The sequence below is a fragment of the Nothobranchius furzeri genome, chromosome 16 (assembly GCF_043380555.1).
Source record: "Nothobranchius furzeri strain GRZ-AD chromosome 16, NfurGRZ-RIMD1, whole genome shotgun sequence".
Taxonomy (NCBI): Eukaryota; Metazoa; Chordata; class Actinopteri; order Cyprinodontiformes; family Nothobranchiidae; genus Nothobranchius; species Nothobranchius furzeri.
The window spans coordinates 52,711,250-52,732,211 of NC_091756.1; the positions used below are offsets into that span (position 1 = coordinate 52,711,250).

Here is a 20,962-nt window from a genome sequence, read left to right on the forward strand (position 1 = left end):
AGTGTGCAAGAGGAAGATGAGAGCGAATGGCTTTTTCTGGTAGGCAAGTGTGTTTTATTTACTAACCAGGCATGTTTTGTGTGCAGTTTTTTATTTTCTAATCATCCAGGGCTTATTAATGCTGTGTCAGCACTGTTCTTTTCTTCTAAACATGCATGCAAATTACCGGTAATAAGGTGTCAGTTCTGTTTTTATTTTATAACCATCCAGAAATATGAATGCTATTAGTGCTGTTTTCTTTTCTAAACTTGCAGGCACGTTCACTCGTGTTTAAAATTTGTTTTGTTGAATTAAAACAACAACGAAAAACCTCCGTGTAGCGTCTTTCTGTCTAATTATCTTATGTTACGGCCATACATGCGCTGTGCGCCAGAGCCCCGCATGTGGCTGCTGCGCCGCGGCTTGTATTTGAGTGCGGCGTGTGTGTAGAAAACCTTTTTTTTTGTTGGTGCGGCTTATATTGAGGTGCGCTCTGTGGTCCGGAAATTATGGTACGTGTTCACTTGTTTTAGATTGTGCAAGAAGGCTGCTCAGAGGACAGCTTTAATGTTCATTTTTCTTATCTTGAAATGAGGGTTAAACAGCTGGTGTGTGAGAGTCAGTGTTGATTTATTCTGTAGTGTCAAGGTAAACGTTAATTCGGTGGAATAATCTAGATTTTTTTAAACACATTTTGTATACCGTAAATCCTCTAATACAGGCCGGTATTCAATTAAAGGCCGGGTCTCCAATTTTGGCCGGTGTCGGAGTCAGCGGAGGTAAATAATGGCCGGTCTCTTATTGTGGCCGGATGGAATGTGGTAACAAGCAAATATGAGCGTCCCAGCGGCAGGGTTATAGTCCCCAAATCAACCAGCAGGAGGCAGTAGGGGTTCACGCAGACCTTTATTAGGCTTTTTCTTCAACACTTTGTAACGCTACAGACACAATCCTCTATCACGCTCCTACCACACAGAGTCACGGTGTCAGTTAACCATGCTAATTCAACCCGCTCCACAGAACACACATCACCTTCCCTGTGGCTTACATAACACTCACACAACACGCAAATCAGCACATAGGAACTAGCAGAACGATAGGAAACACATATAACACAATACCCAAAATGCACCTGGCTTACAACCCCAGCCAGGTCATTACACTATCAAGTTCAAAGAGAACGTGCTGATTATGCTGCAGAACACTCTGGGGAGCAGCAGTAGGGGGTGTATGAACTACAGTAATCCCTCGTTTATCGCGGTAGATGCGTTCCAGACCTGGCCGCGATAGGTGAAAATCCGCGAAGTAGTGACTCCCAGCATGCCCCTCGCGGGGATTCCCTCCACGTTGCACCTACGTCACAAACCACGGCTATAAACGGAAGTCGCCTTTCCAGCTCAGTCATCGTTTCTTCAGATTCATGATCAGAGTTTCCAACCTACCAATCAATCCAACGAACTATCAGCTCATAGTAAGTTATCTTACTTACTTCTGGAAAGCCCGGCATTTCCGTGTCACTTCGTTGACGCTCGAACGCTCGGGGGTTTCCTAGAGCAGCCGGCGTTTCACCGACGCTATCACTTCCGCGTCTGTGAAACCACGCTCCCTATTGAATTATCGTATGATCACATTCTCTGTGATCAGCAACGCGCTGTGCCAGACCGTAGGTACTGACACGTGATCGTTCATGTCGGTTCATTTCCTTTAATGTTTTCTGTCTTTTATTTGCGCCTGATGTGTATCGCTGCTGTGGAGCGGGGCGCATCAACTTGTCCTCCGACGCACAGATCACTGATGCGGCCGGCAAGCAGGGAGCGCTCAGCTGTTTTCGCGGTCGGTAGATCTGCCTCCTGAGCACGGCCACAGTAACAATCAGGTGTCGCCACCTCAAAAACTAATATAACAAGCGATCGTTCATGTCAGTTCATTTCCTTTAATGTTTTCTGTCTTTTATTTGCGCCTGATGCGTTTCGCTGCATGCTGTGGAGCGGGGTGCTGCGGGCATCACCTTGTCCTCCGATGCACTGATCACTGATACGGCCGCCAAACAGCAAGCGCTCCGCTGTTTTTGCGGTCGGTAGATCTTTTAGAACTGCAGTTCAAAGGTAACTCATGAGGTGAATATATATGAACCCAGGTAGCAATTTTTCTTTAGGATTGAGAGGAGATGCAGGAAGATAATAAACAGACAGGACAGAAAAATAGTCAAATAAAAACAAGTTAGTTTTTGTACCTGCTGTTGCAACAAACAGACACCATTGAAGGTCATCAGAAGTGAGGAACAGAAAATGAAATAATTATTTTAATGTTTAGAGCAGCAGGAACTCCGAGAGGCTGCAGGCGCATCAGTGAGTTTGCGGCCGCTGCGCAGGGGGAGGGGGGAGAGGGCTGAAGCAGGAACTACCGTTGTTAAAAGAAATGTGTTTAACTTTGAAAATGTGGGTGCACTTTTAATTGTCAAAAACTCCAGCGAACCATTAGTTCATTTTGCTCAAATAGAAATAGAGGCCTGCCTCTAATACTGGCCCTCCTTCCAATAAAGGCCTGGAGCCTGATGAGCTTGAGTCAAATAGAGGCCCGGGCCTGTATTAAAGGATTTACGGTAACCTAGCCCAAATTCAAATGCTGGTTTAGAAGTTTGTGAAAAACTGTCCAACTGTCCAATCACAGTGTTTTAATGCATTTATTGGCATAGCTGAAGTTCTTTGAAAAGGGAAAATGACAAAATATGAACTGCATATTAACTCGTATGTGCAGGGAAGGCTGAATATGATTGACTGCACAACTTTACAGCACAACACAGTAAACACTATGTTGCATGTGAATTCCAGGTACAAATCAGCAAATGAAGATTTGTATCGTATGCATGAACAGAGCCTGAAATTGCAGAAATTACTCTTTGCCATCTTTTCTTCTTTTCAAGCATCAGAGTTTACTAGAAATCATCTGATTCACCTTCAGCTGCCACTCCAGCATCAGTGACAGAGCCTTTCGTGCAGCCATTCTGAACCATGTGTAAAGTTTGTTGAAGGGCAGCTGGAGGCATCAGGAAATGTTTGCTCAGAAACAAACTCCTCTACAGACAAATCACTTAGTGTGAATTTAGTGAGGATGAAAACCCACAAACGGCTAAGTTTTAATAGAGATGTCAACACAAAGCATTAGCAGCAGTGCTGTAGGAGCTTTAATGCAGTGGGGAGACCTGCTCTCTGGGGTGTGTTTGCTCCTCCTGATCTGTGTGGAAGTGACGCCTGAGGCTCCTCTACACAAAATAACTGTCATGTTACACTCCCTCCGGTCCCGTCATGCTCCATCCTCAAAGAGCTCCTCTCTCGTCCTTTCAGGTCAGTCTTCACACAGAGAGATAATCCTGTTTCTCCTTATAGCTCCAATACAGCCACTCTAGAAGAGACAAGCAGAAACTGAGATGAGAGGACAGAACAGCCGCTCAGATACAGAAAGATGTTTGATTTAGCCCTCAGACCAAACCGGTCCAGGTGTCACAAACGTGCCGGTGAGCGAAGCGGAGATGAGGTGAGGATCCACACGGGGGTGAGGAAGGCAGGCAGACAGGTAGGAATGGTTCTACAATAGTTTTAATATCAAGCAAGCAGGACATAGAAACAATGAACCAACAAGAGACACATGACTGAAGGGGTTTAAATACATGAGGGCTGGGAGCTTGGGTGATTGGAAAACGAGAGGCAGGTGGGAGCTGTGGTTAGCACTGTTGCCTCGCAGCACGAAGGTCGCAGGTTAAAAATTCGCCTTTCTGCGTGGAGTTGCGTGTTCTCCCCATGCATGCGTGGGTTTTCTTCGGGTACTCCGGTTTCCCCCACAGATCACAACATGCCCTATAGGTTAAAAAAAATGTAAGTCGCTTTGGGTAAAAGCGTCTGCTAAGCACATGAACAACATAAACAACATAAACAATTAACAGAGACACATGACTAAACAGAACACAGAGCAGGGCGGTAGGAGGGGGACCAGGAAGGAGGGCCAAGAGGAACTGAGGGACCGGTGGAGAGGAGGCAGGAACCAGTAACGTCCGGGGTCCTGCGTCTGGGGCAGAGGAGGAGATGACGACAAGCTCTTGGGGGCCTGTGTCTGGGGAAGAGGAGGAGACGAGGATGGGCTCTTGGGGGCCCGCGTCTGGGGCAGAGGAGAAGACGAGGATGGGCTCTTGGGGGCCTGCGTCTGTGGCAGAGGAGGAGACGCAAACGGGCTCTTGGGGGCCCACGCCTGATGAGGGCAGGACTGGCGGTGACCAGAGGCAGAGAAGCTGGAGGAGACGTCCTTGACTTCTGGACTGGAGGCGTCGGCGACGACCTCTGGACTGGAGGTGGCGTCGTCGACCTCTGGGCAGGAGGCAGCGTCATCGACTTCTGGGCTGGAGGCGGCGGCGTCTGCCTCTGGGCTGGAGGCGGCGGCGTCGGCCTCTGGGCTGGAGGCGGCGTCAGCCACGGGACTGGAGACGGCGTCGACCCCTGGACTGGAGACAACATCGACCACTGGACTGGCGACGGCGGAGACGTTGAACTGGAAGGAACGTTGACCTCTGGACTGGAGGGAACGTCAGCCTCTGGACTGGAGGGGACGTCGACCTCTGGACACGAGGGAGCGTCGACCTCTGGACACAAGGGAGCGTCGACCTCTGGACACGAGGGAGCGTCGACCTCTGGACACGAGGGAACATCGACCTCTGGACACGAATGAGCGTCGACCTCTGGACACGAAGGAGCGTCGACCTCTGGACTGGAAAGAGCGTCGACCTCTGGACACGAGGGAGCATCAACCTCTGAACACGAGGGAGCTTCGACCTCTGGACACGAGGGAGCGTCGACCTCTGGACACGAGGGAGCGTCGACTTCTGGACACGAGGGAGCGTCGACTTCTGGACACGAAGGAGCGTCAACCTCTGGACACGAAGGAGCATCGACCTCTGGACACGAAGGAGCATCGACCTCTGGACTGGAAAGAGCATCGACCTCTGGACTGGAAAGAGCGTCGACCTCTGGACTGGAAAGAGCGTCAACCTCTGGACACGAGGGAGCGTCGACCTCTGAACACGAGGGAGCTTCGACCTCTGGACACGAGGGAGCGTCAACCTCTGGACACGAGGGAGTGTCGACTTCTGGACACGAAGGAGTGTCGACCTCTGGATACGAAGGAGCGTCGACCTCTGGACTGGAGAGAGCGTCGACCTCTGGACTTGAAAAATCATCGACCTCCATCGACTTCTGGTCCAGGGGCGTCAATTTCTGGTCCGGAGGCGTCAACTTCTGGTCCAGGTGCATCGACTTCTGGACCGTCGACTTCTGGTCCGGGGGCGTCGGCTTCTGGACCGTCGACTTCCGATTTCTGGTCCGGGGGCGTCGACTTCTGGTCCGGGGGCGTCGACTTCTGGTCGGGGGGTGTCTACTTCTGGACCGTCGACTTCTGGTCCGGGGGCATCGACTTCTGGTCCGGGGGCGTCGGCTTCTGGACCGCCGGCTTCAGGACCATCGGCTTCTGGAGTGGAGGAGGAGTTGCTGTAGACGGGACTGCTTGGACAGGCTGGACCGGATGCGCTGCGACCTCCGGGACCACTGCTGGAACTGGATGCGGTGCGACCTTTCGGACCACCACGGGAACTGGACTCGGCGCTACCTCCGGGACCACCGCTGGAACAGGATACGGTGCGACCTCCGGGACCACCACGGGAACTGGTCGTAATGCATCCACCGGGACTACTGCTGGAACAGGAGCTGACTGAACTGGTGGTGTCGGAAACTGGGAGAGCAGGGAGGATAGATTGTCCAGCTGGAGCTCCTGGAGACTGAGGCTCTGATGGAGTTGGGCCAGCTCAGCTCGGAGACCGGCGAGCTCTGCTGGGTGGACTGCGGGCTCGATCCTTTGGCCAAGAGATGAGGGAGCTGCAGACTGGACCGGAACCTTCTCCTGGTAGTTCGGGGAGGATAGGGTGTCCAGCTGGAACTCCTGGAGGCTGACGAGCTGACGGATCCGGCCAAGCTCCGCCTGGAGGCTGGCGAGCTCTGTCAGCTAGGCTGTAGTCGTGGTCCCTCCGCCTGCAGATGACGGAGGCACTGATTTGACCGGAGACGGGACTGCTGGTCTAACTGGGGGCGGGTCCAAGCTGGCGCGCCGAGCCGGAGCTGCAGCGAGCTTGCGGCTCCGTCCCGGGACCAGGGGTGATGGTGGAGCCCGGCATCCTTCCCAACGGCGTGGGCCAGCTCCGGGGGAGCACACAGCCAGTCTAGTGCCCACGTAGCAGGAGCTGTCTAGCTGCGTCTCCTGGTCCAACATCACATCTAGCTCCGGGAGGGCGGAGGGGATCGTCGCAGCCGGGGTTCGGCGACTGCGTCTGCGGCGAGACGAGGCCAGAGGAGGAGAAGCCACCCAGTAATCTGCGGTTAAAAACTGAAGCAAACACTCCCAAGGAAGAACCTCCCCGCTGGATCCTTTACTGGGTTGTTTCATTCTGTCACAAACGTGCCGGTGAGCGAAGCGGAGATGAGGTGAGGATCCACACGCGGGTGAGGAAGGCAGGCAGACAGGTAGGAACAGTTTTACAATAGTTTTAATATCAAGCAAGCAGGACATAGAAACAATGAACCAACAAGAGACACAGGACTGAAGGGGTTTATATACATGAGGGCTGGGAGCTTGGGTGATTGGAAAACGAGAGGCAGGTGGGAGCTATTAACAGAGACACATGACTAAACAGAATGTGGAGACAAGACAGGGTGTGACACCAGGAGCTTTGATGGTCAGAAGAACTTCTCTAAACCAGGTGTTTGTCTGGTTGCATTTGCAGGACTGGTGGGAATCTTGCTGTTATGGTGAAGATCTGTAGCAAACATAGATTATTACTTACTGGTATTTGTTCCGCACATGCCAGGAGAGCTTTAACAATCACTTGTTCATCAAATGACATGATGACTTTCATGCCAGACTTATCTTATGTTTAGAAATAGAGGAGATATTTAATAATTGTTCAAATATGGTCAGAACTTAAAGTATGCATTGGAACTGAGAAACAATCATTCACTTACAGACTATGTTAAAATCTTAGGATCTTATACATTTGTTCTTCTACTTATCCAGATAGCTTTAGCAGGGGAGTCCAGACTTTCTACCAGATCCTACCATCCACCTCCACCAGTTTTTCTGGTGGCTTTCCAAACCAGCCTGAAGATACAGTATACTCCTTATGTGTGTTCTGGGTGGACCCTGGGAGTCTCCTCTCAGAAAGACACATCTGAATCACTTTAGGAGGCGATGGGAGACCTCCTCCATCTCATCTGTCTCCCATCTATGTGGCGGAACAGAAACTCTACGGAGTCTCTCCAAGATTGCTGGGTTCTTTACCCCATCTCTGTGACTGCATCAGGCCAGCATGCAGAATAAGTTCAAGGATGCTAAGGTCACCCACAAAAGGCCGAGATGGTATACACCAAACTTGATGTCCTCCACATCAAGCAGCCCCAGTGAAAGTCAACCCAGACTGAGAACAGGTCTAGGTAGTTTGACCCAGTGTTGCCAGATCCAAAATCCCACAATATCGTACAGAGAGGCCTAAATTATCGTTTTCAGTACAAATTATCGTACATTATAAATTTGATAATAACGTTCTATAAACGACTTCTCACTCCAATATAATATAACAAAAAAGGTGTTTTATATTGCCCTGTTTAAATAAACATCTTTAAAACCAGTAATATAATGCCTATAAACGTGCAGAGTGTGTCGGCACCACTCTGACCTCCACGCATTGACACAATATGCACATTTACGCAGTCCTATTTATGTCATTTCTACATAGGTTAAACGCACGTGACAAAACATCACAGCAGTGGAAAAACTGACCCAATAAATGACAAAGAAGCCTACTCACCTAGTTGCTGATCTCAATCTCCTCATCTGATTCACTGTCTGTCGCAGCAGAATGCCTTTAATCACCTGTACTAAGTGGTCTGTGCTTCTCATTGCAATGTTGTGCTTGGCTAAAAAGCACATAGCTTGATTTCAGCATTTTTCACATCATTTTCAAACTTCTCTTTTTCATTAGTTTGCTGGAGACATTTAAGTATAGATTTCTGGTTTGGTGCAATGCATTTTACCCTTTCTTTGTGTTTAGCTCCCTTTGCATGATTCTAGAGAACGGTGATTTCTGATACCATCTGGATGTTGCAGCAACGACAGAAAGCAGTGGTTTCATTCCCCGTAACAGGTGCAAGCCATCCTTTGAAAATAGGGTCCAACTCCCACGCAGGACGATAAACTTGTGTCTGGTGTTGCTTTGTTTTACCTTCATCCGTCCCTTCTCTGGTTTTTCTTTTAGGATTAGAAGCCATTGTCTCGTCGCTCTGTCCTCCTAGCTTAGACTTAGCTCGGCGCGCTCGCGGGCAAACGACAAAAACTGGCGGGCCACTGCCACATTATATAACCTTACAATTTATCGCGGGATTAGGCACTATCGATGTGATTGGGCTATTTATTGTACAGATCCAGAGTCAGTTTTTGTAATAGACACAATAGCATAAACCTGTAAGCACTGAGGTGAAATCTGACTTCAGAACAGTTTAAAATTATGTAATTGACTTGGGAATGCCACAGCAAAACATGGTGTTACTAGATGCAATGTGAAATTATCGTACATTTGAGGATTTTTGAAACTATTGATCGTATATCATACAGAGCCCAAAATTATGGTACAAATATGATAATTATTGTACATCTGGCAACACTGGTTTGACCTGACTCATGCATTGATACAGAGAAAAAGAAAGACAATCACCCTTTACCATTTCAATGCCCCAACAGGATGCCTATGGAAACACAGCCAATAGCCTTCTCCAGGTCCATAAAACACATGTGGACTGGTAGGGTAAACTCCCCTGGCCCTATCAGTACCTCTGCAAGTACACTCCCCATGTAGGAGTGTAATTAATAAGAATGGATTAGATGCATTAAATGCTTTTCAAGGCACCCAAAGAAATTCCCTGAAAATCCATTATTCATGCACTCACTCAGGGAAGGCTGAGGTTTTGTGCCATCAGCCCTCCTGACTTAGCCTAGTGAACTAGACCAAATTCTTGCTTTGCAAAGTTTGGTCTAGGCATGCTCCACTGGAACCTCTGCAGCCCCAACAGCATTCTGGCTGGCCAATCACAGCTCTCTAGAGGGGTTTCAAACACATAAAGAGCTGTGATTGGTCCATAATGGTGGGCCAATCATAGTGCTCTATCTGCTTAGTGAACAAATCACAGAGCTTTATCCGCTTTGCGGGCCAATCACGGCACTCTATATGCCTGGTGGGTGGGATGATGCAACAGAGTGAAACAAGAGTATGTCACATTCATTGTCCAGTGGAAAGCGGAGATCATTTGAAAGACAACGGTAGAACCCGCCCCACAACCGAGAGCCATCAATGGAGCATGGCCAGACTAAATAATACATTTATTAAAGCCCTTTTCAGACAGACATTCTGGAACATTTGCGGACAATTCAATCCGTTTTTTAACCGGAAAGGTGTTTTCAGACACACCACTTTTGTACCGGAACTTGTCCTTTCGGCTGCGTTCACACAGCAGGGAAAAGTTTCAGATGTCTGACGGCGGCAGTGGGTGGGGTGGGGTGGGGAATCGGACTTATGTTAAGAAGAAGAAGAAGAAAATATCATTTCTATAGCGCCTCTCAAGATAAAAATCACGAGGCGCTTAAGCATAATTCTGTGCACACGAAGACGCATAAGAGACCTGGATGATGAAGCTCAATGGTTAAAGGAATCACTGAAGCGGTGTGAAGCGCTCCGTCGCGCGTCTAGACGGTACCGTAGGAAGCGAGCTGTCGTGGTTCGCCGCATGCTACAGCAGCTGGCTATCTAGGTGCGCACAGCATCCCCCGGTCCCCTCCTCCTCCCCCTCCCTCTTGTCCGGAACTTTACCTCACCAGTCTGAAGCAGCCACCCTGTCCGTAACAAGTCCGGACCTGTTACTAGGGGCTTCGTCCGGATAAATTCCGGAACACGTTATCCGGATGTTTGTATTCAGACAGAAAGTTCTTACGGACAGATTCCGGAACATTTCCGTTTTTCACGGCCTGTCTGAAGGGGGCTTTAGTCTGGCTTGCCAGGCTATGAAACAAGAGTATGTCACATTCATTGTCCAGTAGAATGCGGAGATCATTTGAAAGACAACGGTAGAACCCACCCCACAACCGAGAGCCGTCAATGGAGCGTTGCCAGACTAAATAATACATTTATTTATTCTGGCTTGTCAGGCTGCTCCTGACTGCCACCAACATTCACATGTAGGCAAGAGTGGAGTGCTGAATGTTTCTGCAGGACACAACAGCAGAGTGACTTTAAAGAATCTGGCTTCTAACCACCAACCATCTTTTATCGGATGGCCCGCTCTACCTCCTGAGAAACTATCTCAGTGGCCTGTACACTTGAGGGAAGAAGGTAATGGGAGATCGATCATCGGATCAGGGTAGCATCTGCAGTGATGCAGAAACAAAACCACTGTGCTGTCATGAAGAGCTGGAAAGAGAAGATTTACAGGCTGATTATGTTCCGACCCCAAACCAAGATCAGGAGCTTTGGGTACTGATAAGAAGAAGATTATGATGACACATGACGAAAGGAAGTGCCTATATGAGGCGGCATGGGCTGAACTAGGACACACTGGGGGCATGAGAACACTGTGGGGTCCCACTGGTAAAACTGGTCGAAGTGGCTGGTATTTACTGTCTTCTGTTCTACTGGTCACTGCTTCTGGACTGTTGATGGTTTGCTGAGAGAGTAAGGGGGTCAGGGGGGTTGAGGTCTGTGCAGTTCCTGGTTATGATGGACTTTAGCTCAAGATGTCAAACTGAGTTAGAGCCATTCTCGTGTCTGGTAATGTTGATTATCTATGTCAGCCATTTTGAACTGAGTTGACTCCAAATTTTAATTAGTCGTAGGTTTTTATCCAACAAGTCATGTCTAACAGTTCCATTACAATCCACCCAGTGGCCAAAAAAAAAAAAAAAAACACAAAACCATAAAAATAACTTCATCCTGCAGTCTCAGATGGACGTTCTGGTGTATTGTTGACCTGTGACATTTCCCTGATTCTCCCACTGTTAATTTTCTGTTGAACTCTTGAAACTGCTCCATGTTTAATTTGTGCCACTCAGCAGAGGCAGGACTGCTGCTTATTAATGAAGTTTCTGCTCTGGGCCAGGCCCGTTTCAGCTGGCGTCCTACAGCTGAGGCATCTCCAGCGCTCAGGGATGAGCAGGAATAATGTTTGATTGTTAAATTGAGTGCAGAACTATTGTTCAGTGCAGAAACCGTTATTTCCAACCATCATTTTAACACATCGTCCCACAACTGCTGCATCACCAGCTTTCTGTTTGATAATCCTGCCATTAATAATCACTGCAGCTCATTTGTGCAGCAAAACTGTTTTGTCCTCAGGGTGTTTCAATGGGAGGGGGGTTGCAGATGGAGACTGCGGTGTACCGACCTTCAACATGTTCAAGCTGAGCAGATTAAATATAACAAATCAGGTTGTGATTTAACTGCAGTTGGAAGAAGAGCAATCCCAATGGAGTTTAGAATAATATAACAAGTCTGTGTAACATGTGAAAAGGGGAAGTTATGGCAAACTTTCATCAGTATTTGAATAATATTACACTGTATTCAAAATTGTATATTTATCTGGCTATATGTTTCTTTAAGACAGATTTTTTCACTTTGTCCAGGAGGAGCCAGGCCTTGAATCTCACTACCTTTGTGATTGTAAACTGGTTGAAAGAAAACTACATTATTATAAACATTCTGATAAGGGTTTCTACAATCCAGTCCAGTAATTTTTGGAACAGAAAAATCATTCACCCATATGTGTTTGTTCAATTTAAAAACAAACAAACAGGCTATTAAAGGTGTGGTTCACTAGAAAAACATCTTTTAATAATTATTTCTGATTATAATCAGTCACTCAGTTTTTCAGGCTGAACACGAAAATAGTCTCCTACAACTATCTCCAGTGTTAGCTTCTGATGGAAAATAGACGGTGAAACTATGGAATATGAAAAGCCTGACATGGACTCACCCATCTTGACTCTCGACAGCAAGGTTGTGGTTGTTTTAGCATCCAGGAAACAGCAGAGAATGTCTCGGCTAGGAGAAGCTAACTGATAGCAACTTCACCACACTGCAGATCTCCTACTAGCTTGTGTTATTTGTGGATATAAAACATCTGCATTACAGAGAAAACAAAGTCAGTGGTAGACTCACATTGCTGTCATCCAATCAGAGGTGAGATGTCCAAACATCAGGAGTCCAAATCCTGTTGTGTTAAGCTCTCCTCTGATGTGGTTGGCTGCTAGTTCCTCAAACAAGTGTATCTAATTCTCCTCCCCAAGTACAACTTACAAAGCATTCACTCCTACTAGAGACCACTACAAATGTACTGATTAAATGAGTGTCCCACACCTTTAAATCCATATCGCTACTGAAGTATAAAAAGGTAAATGAACTGCATTTGTGCTGCACTTTAAGTCTAAGAAGAAGAAGATCTTTTATATGGTGCCTCTCAAGATGAAAATATTGAGGTGCTTCACAAAACCAAAAAGCAAAAAAAAAGTATAAAAAGATTTTAAAAATTATTAAAAATATGTTTAAAGGGAGAAAAGAACAAAAAAATTGTAAGGAAAGGCAGAGAGAAAATGAATGGTTAAGAGGGAAATCGATGTATCCCAGGAAAGGCGGAATAGGCAGAAAGAGCAGAACTAGGACTAGGTGGTGATGAAGGTCACACCAAAGCCAGCCTGAACAAGTGAGTTTTCAGCTGCTTTTTAAAGGAGACCACTGAGTCCACTGATCTCAGGCTCAGGGGGAGAGTTCCAGAGTCTGGGGGCCACAACAGCAAATGATCTGTCACCTTTGGTCTTCAGCCTGGTGCTACACAACCAGTAGGCTTTGATCACTGGACCTCAGGGACCTGCTGGGGGTGTAGGGACTGAAAAGATCACCAATGTAGGATGGTGCTTGTCCATGTAAGGTCCTATAGACCAGAACCAGGATCTTGAAATGAACCCTGAAGTTGACTGGCAGCCAATGAAGCTGGAGGAGAAGCGGGGTGATGTGGGTGTGTTTGGAGGACTTGGTCAGAATCTGATCACAGACATTCTGAACCACCTGCAGACGGTTCAGGGAGGTTCTGCTCAGACACGTGAAAAGAGAGTTGCAGTAGTCTAAGCGTGAGGAGATGAAGGTGTGGAGAACTGTCTCAAGTTCAGAGCGGGACAGAATGGGACTCAGCTTAGAAATGTTCCTGAGATGGAAGAAGGAAGAGCGAACAAGATAACACACGAGAATCCAGGGTGAGAGCTGGGTCAAAGGTCACACCAAGATTCCTGACAGAAGGTTTGGTGTGAGAAGCAAGCAAAGGGCTCATTCAGGTGGTGATGGTGGTGGTGATAAGCTAGAGCTGTAACCTTTGGTGCTAAGCAAGTTCAATATAATCTGATTTAATGTTAAAATGAGCTTCACTTTTATTTTACTATACCACTTTATTTATAGAGCGTTTTTAACACAGCATTACAAACGACCAAAGCACTGCACATAATAAAACAACACAGCAAGCAAGAATCACATGTCATATAAACAATTAAAAAGAACAACAAAGTAAGGTCAAACAAGCAAGGTGGAACCACAATGCAAGATGCACAGATTTAAATTTTAGCATTGATGCTTTGTTACTCAGTTTATCCCATTCCCTCTTTTAGGATCTTGGAGCTGCAGGAGAAAGGCGACCTGGATATCATGAAGCAGAAATGGTGGCCCCGTATGGGTCGCTGCGACCTCAGTAGCCACGCCAGCGCACACCCAGACGGCCGCTCCCTCAAGCTGCACAGCTTTGCTGGTATCTTCTGCATCCTGGCCGCCGGCCTGCTGCTGGCCTGCCTGGTGGCCGGGCTGGAAGCATGGTGGAACAGCAACCGCTGCCGGCAGGATCAGCCCAAAGAGGTGACCGAGCATAGGGCCCGGCGGACAGGCCAGCACGGGGAGGACACTGCCACACTCTACTTTAAGGATCCAGCCACAGACATGAGCCCCGACTTAGTAGAGCTGCAGTACACCCAGCTGTAGAGGAGAGACTCAGATTAGGATTAGTGGGACCGAGGGAGGCGAGGTAGGACTGAGCCTTTTCAGCCCAGGCCACAAATTGAAATCAAATTTGGTCTCTTATTATTAATTATTATCAAACACCTTTATTATTTTATTCTCCATCACTCCCTTCCACCTCTTTTTGACCCAAGAAACAAGACTCCATTTATTTTTGTTTCACAGATGCCTAAAATCACACAACACACTCAACTCAACCATTACTTGTACTAATTCACTCATAAAGCTAAATTTTATTGGTGCTTATGCCAGTGGCCAACTGAGAGAGAAGTGTTGAATTAGCTCAGGAAGCCAGGATCTGCCTCTTAACTTGTCCTGCATGTTCCCAACAAACCTCAGAGCGCAGCATGCAGCCGCACACTCTAACGATTCGTTCCCACAGCGACGGCTTTGCAGCCATTTAACAGCTCCTATTGAGTTATTGTTGTGAACTCATTTTCTGCCGTAAAGCTTTGGTAATTTCCTGCACCCAAGGGTTGTGAAAAGACCTGATAATTAGCAGGAGAATGAGCGATCACTCAGGCGGACGGTGTAATGGTGTCAAACACACACACTCTCGTAAGAGCAGTGGACATTTTCCATTTCGGTGTGAGACAAAGGAGTCATTTAATTGTTACTTTGTCCCACTTTTTCCTAATTATTAGCTGTTGTTGCTAAAATGTTCTGCTCTTAGTAAGTGCATGCTGAACACTAACAATATCATATTTTTATTTCTAATAGAAAAAAAAAACACTTCACTAGTGGTACAACAGCTCAGCTTCCTGGTTAATAAATACTCTAATATCTAAGCAGGCTGTTCTAGCAAAGCACAGAGGGCAGTTCTGTGGGTGACTTCAGGTGTTTGAACTAATTTATACATAGACTGGTTATGTTTAAATTAGTCAATGCAAGCAAGCAGGTAATTGACTGTCACTGGTTTCTTCGACCAACGGACCACATTTAGTGTCGACTATCCCTAAAAATATGGAATCCTCTCGTATTTGTGTTACTTCTCAAATCAATAATTTCTGCATTTTAGGTCACAATGAATGCAGCAGGTCAGACATTGAGCTTGGAGACTTTCACATACTCCCCTCCAACCCCAAAGCTTTCCTCATTGAACTATGAGAGGTGGTGTTTGCTGCATTGCAAGAATAATACACTGCCTTGCCAAAAAAAGTCACCACCAAAAAAAAAGAGGTCCCCCCTTTATTTTGTTGGACCACCTTTGGCTTTGATTACAGCACACACTCGACGTGGCGTTTCTTTAAGCTTCTGCAATGTCACCAGATTTATTTCCATCCAAGATTTTGCATTGATGATGGTAGAGTCTGACCGCTGCACAAAGCCTTCTCCAGCACATCCCAAAGGTTCTTAATGGGGTTAAGGTCTGGACTCTGTGGTGGCCAATCCATGTGTGAAAATGATGTCTCATGCTCCTGAACCACTCTTTCACTATCTGAGCCCGATGAATCCTGGCATTGTCATCTTGGATTATCCCCGTGCCATCAAGGAAGATGGTAAAACCTGGTCATTCAGTCATCTTTAGTATGTTCTTTCAGTATCTTCAGGTAGTCAGCTGATCTCATTCTGTTACTGAACCTAGACCTGACCAACTGCAGCTACCCCAGATCATAGCACTGCCCCCACAGACTTGTACAGTAGGTACTTGGCATGATGGGTGCATCACTTCATCTGCCTCTCTTCTTACCCTGATGCACCATCACTCTGGAACAGGGTCCACCTGGACTCATCAGACCAGTTTTAATAATGCGTTGGACAGTTAATAACCCAGTTTTAGTCGTTTCTACAACCTCCTTAGATGTTTTCTCTGCTTGATGCCAATGATCTGACCTTTCTCAAACAGACTAACATATTTTCCACGATCACCAGATGTGTCATTCCACATGTTGTTTAAGAAATGAGAAGCAGCTCATTGCACCAGTTGGGGTTAAATAACTTGTTGCCAGCTGAAAGATAATCACCCATGTAGCAATTATCCAATAGGAGGATCCTACCTATTTGCTTAGTTAAATCCAGGTGGTGACTTTTTATTGGTCATGCAGTGAATGATTACTGAATGAGGAATAAAAGGATGAAAGAAGAATCTAACAGGAATATTTGATCTGCAAAAATCCAAAAGGACTGACAATAATTTACCTGCAGATAGAATGAATGAAGGAGAAGGTTAATGAGGGGCTGTGCTTAGTCCAACACCAGGATTTAAGTTTTACTCACAGAGGAATCAGTAATATCAGTCCTCTGTCACCTGGGAAGATGATGAGGAAAGTATTCGGTTTCTTCCCAAGACTCATAGGAATTATGTTGTTCAATTTACTTATATCTTTTAAGTAGGCTCACTAATTTTCTTATTGTTAGGCTTTGTATCATTTAAAAAACTCTGTGAATATTCCTCCAGACATTTATCAACACATTTTTATGCGTAATATCTGGACTTTTTGTGTTTGACTGGTAAACAGTCCTGGTTTAATGGGAGAAAATTTAATCTGGACAAAAAACACCCCCATCCCATTAACCAGTTTATGTTCCATTTTTATTTTAGTTTATTTTCCAAAAGCTGATAACTCGATTTCTTATAGGGTGTAAAAAATATCTTGTTGCTAAATTTGAGCCTAGTTTAGTTAGTAAACTTCTGTTTGTCTTGGTTTTTATAGGTTCAGAACTAAAATCAACAGCTGTGTCTGAAGTGACTAGGGATGGGTACCGAATTGGGTACTTTTTAAGGCACCAGTCAAATTCCCTAGTATCAACTGAGTACTGATTAACGTCATTTAAAACTGTGCCTTGTTTTCAGTACCCGTCCTTCATAACAAGAACTTGTGAGACAGAGATTTGCCAAGATAGACAGCAGCTTCAGTGCAAGAGTGTAATGTCTTCAATCACTGTGAGCGAGCTGTAAATAGAACAAGCAGCACGGCAGAGAGGAAGCGCTCTAAAGTTTGGGTCCACTTCACTAAATGGGGTGGGTAACTTGGTGATGATGAAACCAGCAACAACGATCTAAGTGAAGCATCAGCATCTTAATCTGCTCCTGTAGGTAAATAATATGTTTAAGATAACGTTAGCTTGATATGTTAGCTTCCGTTCAGCTAATGGTGTGTTCGCTTTCTCCTCAGAACTCCGAAAGTCCGACTAGAAGAAAGCGGACCACTCTAAAGTTTAGCTTCACTTCACTAAACACAATGGGTGATGGCAAAACCAGCGACAACAATCTAAGTGTGAGGTGGCATGGTCCTAATCTGCGCAACCAGCAAAATAAACTTTTTAAAAGAGTCATCATCTGAAATTTTCACTTTTCTACTTGAAAAAAAATATTTTTCACTGGCTAGAAAGTCAGTGTTTAATATTGGATCATTTTGTTACTCTTGGCTTCTTCAACCAGCCCACGTGCACTCCAAAAGGAGATCTTGAGTTCTGGCCTTCATGTTGTCAGAAAGGCCGGATGTACAGTACCATAGGGCTGAGCAACGCACTATTATAGCCCGCACTGCTCCACTTCCAGAAAAGACGGCCAAAAAGACGTTTCAACTTTCATTTTTGGACCTAGTTGTCTTTGAAAATATAGTAACAATAGTTTGTATTTTAAAATATCAAACCTTTATTGGACTAACACTGTTTCATCAGGCATCCAAATGTTTGCTGGATTTTAACATCATTTTTGGTGATATAAATATTTTCAGTAAAAAATGTGTCAAAGGGATAGCTCAATTAGCAAGACACCTGAGAACAAATCTAGGCTGTGATATCGGATTGTAGTTTGGATTGTAGTTATTTTTTTACAGTAATGATATAGATTTTTTACAGTAATATGACGCCCAATTTTTTTTAAACGTCCAAACGAGATGCCCCGAAATACATTGAATTAACAGCCAGAAAAGACGTTGGTTCAACCATAATTTTGTAACTATTTTTTTAACCATGACGGGATGTCTAATTTGGAATTGCAGTATGTCCAAGGAAGGTCACAAAACTCCCCAAAATAGCTTTCTGTTTGTGGCGGTGGCAGGAGAACATTCTGTAGTTATCATGGAAAGATAACGGTTTGCTGTTAAATCAAATAGTCAATCGTAGTAGAGCCCTTCTGGCCAATCAGAGGCTAGAAAGACGGGATCTTCCTTGGAAATCTCTCAATTCCAAATGATGCGTCTGGCTCTGCCTGTGTTGCTTGTACTTTCGTGAGAAAACATGCCCTTTACAAAAAATGGGTCAGAAAAGCACTTTTTAATTTCTTTTCTCAATAAAAATTATATTTATGACCTAAAAGACTCTAATATGATGTAGATATCCATGGTGATGACTCCTTTACGATAATGTTAACTTGATAGTTTAGCTTCCATTAACATTGCTATCAGCTAATGGTGCGTTTGCTTTCTGCTTGGTAATTACAACTTCCAAGTAGGAAAAGTCAACAGTTTGAAAATGAGCGGCAAAAGGAATGAAGATACAGAGTAAATTTAGTCCACAGCAAAGATGTTTGCATCGGTTTAATTTGCAGTCTCTAATACCACAAGGATCCACCATCACACAGTTTGTCCAGAGGGAAAGGGGAGGAATAGGAGTGCATGGAGCTGAGTTTAGTTTGTGCATCATTTAGAAACAGTTGTGCTTAAAGGTTTTCATATTGAAGAATTGTGTACAACACTACAATGATAGCATACAGTTTGTATGTTATTTATAAAACATGTATATATATATATATATCAACTAAGAGATTTAAATAATTATTAAACACTTAAAATTATTTAAAAAATTGGTACCTTTAAGTTTATGTTTATGTATTTAGCAGACGCTTTTGTCCAAAGTGACTTATAAGTGATAATCGGCATGTTGCCCTTGAGGCTAACAACAATAATAACAACAACAACTTGACATCAATCATTGAGAGGAGGGAACAAGGAGTGGACGGTAGAGAGGGGGGGACAGGCGCAGGGAGGGTGCTAGTTTAGAAGATGCTCTCTGAAGAGCAGGGCCTTCAGGAGTTTCTTGAAAATTGAAAAGGAAGCTCCTGTTCTGGTAGTGCTTGGTAGGTCATTCCACATTTGTGGAATGATGCATGAGAAGAGTCTGGATTGTCCTGAGCGTGGTGTAGGCACTGCTTGCCGACAATCCTGTGATGACCGGAGCGGCCGGGCCGAGACGTAAGCCTTTGCAAGAGGATTCAGGTAGATGGGAGCCGTACCATCTCGGACTTTGTATGTTAGTGTTAGCAATTTGAATTTGATGCGTGCTGCTAGCGGTAGCCAGTGGAGCTCAATGAACAGAGGAGTGACGTGTGATCTTTTTGGCTGATTGAAGACAAGACGCGACGCTGCGTTCTGGACCATTTGAAGAGGTCTCACAGTACAGCCTGGAAGACCAGTTAGAAGGGCATTGCAGTAATCGAGGCGGGAGATGACAGTAGATTGCACCAGGAGCTGGGTGGCATGTTGTGTTAGGTATGGTCTGATCTTTCGTATGTTATACAACGCAAAGCGGCAAGAACAAGCAACAGACATGATCTTTAAAGGTCAGGTGTTCATCAATCACAACACCCAGATTTCGAACTGCCTTTGAAGGAGCCAGAGATAGGAAGTCATTTTGGATTGAGAGAATGTGCTGTATGGATGGTTTTGCTGGGATGACAAGTAGTTCAGTTTTAGCGAGGTTGAGTTGGAGACGGTGGGATTTCATCCATTTTGATATGTCAGAGAGACAGTTTGATATTTGTGCAGAGACAGTGTGGTCGTCCAGTGGAAATGACAGATAGAGCTGGGTGTCGTCTGCATAGCACTGGTAGGACAAGCCATGTGATCGAATGATCTCACCCAGTGAGGTGGTGTATATGGCAAAGAGAAGAGGTCCTAGTACAGAGCCCTGGTGGACTCCTGTGGCAAGATGGTGGACGGTAGAGGATTGTCCAAGCCAAGATACACTGAATGATCATCCTGTGAGGTACGATTGAAACCAGGCGTGTGTTTTCTCTGTGATGCCCATGCTAGAGACTGTGGACAAAAGGAAGCCATGGTTGACAGTGTCACATGCAGCCGATAAGTCGAGCAGGATAAGCACTGAGGATTTGGCAGTTGCTCTAGCTTCTTTTATGGATTCCGTCACTGCTAACAGAGCAGTTTCAGTTGAGTGGCCCTCCACCAATATCCAATATTGATATCACTGTTATGGATGATAACCGATATTTGCAGATACCGAAATACTAACATGAATGCTTCTAAAATAAGCAATTTGTATAAAATGAAAATTATTAAAGCTGAATTTAAATTATTATGTACACACACCTTTACATTTCTGAGATGATTACATTCACTGTTCACATGACTAAACAATTACACATCACCCCCCTCACGCTCTTTAACAGGGAACAGATGGGAGACAAGATGGAAAAAAGGTTTGTTGTTAATAATGGCCCGGTTTAATTTATTGGACCGATACCGATATCTGAAAAAATTACTAACATCGGCCGATACCGATATTTATGCTGATATATTGTCCATCTCTAGTTTCATTCCCAAAATATTTGACCAATCGGCAGACTTAATGTTCCCACCTGGTTTTCAGTATAACAATGTGTTTTGTTTGCAGTTTACATGAAAACTGTGTGAAAAGATAATGAATCACAGGAAAAAGATACAAAATAACATTGAAAGACATTCAGACCAGAAGAACTGAACTGCGAGCATGAAAACACCCTGAGTCATGCCTTCAGTTGCTATTTTTCACTAGGATCAAGAGTATCAGCAGAACATGTTTAGTTAGAGTGTGTTCAAGAACTGCAATAAGGTACATGATGAAATTAACACAGAGGAT

General features: G+C 45.3%; 1 protein-coding gene across 4 annotated transcripts in view; it reads left to right on the top strand.

The window, feature by feature from the left end:
* Positions 1-20,962, top strand: part of grid1b (glutamate receptor, ionotropic, delta 1b) — a 716,034-nt gene that overhangs the window by 688,465 nt on the left and 6,607 nt on the right. For all 4 annotated transcript variants that reach the window (XM_070545805.1, XM_070545804.1, XM_070545806.1 and 1 more), the window contains one exon: positions 13,762-14,002. In XM_070545805.1, coding sequence (XP_070401906.1) covers positions 13,762-14,002 — 241 coding nt within the window. The remainder of the gene's footprint in view (positions 1-13,761; positions 14,003-20,962) is intronic.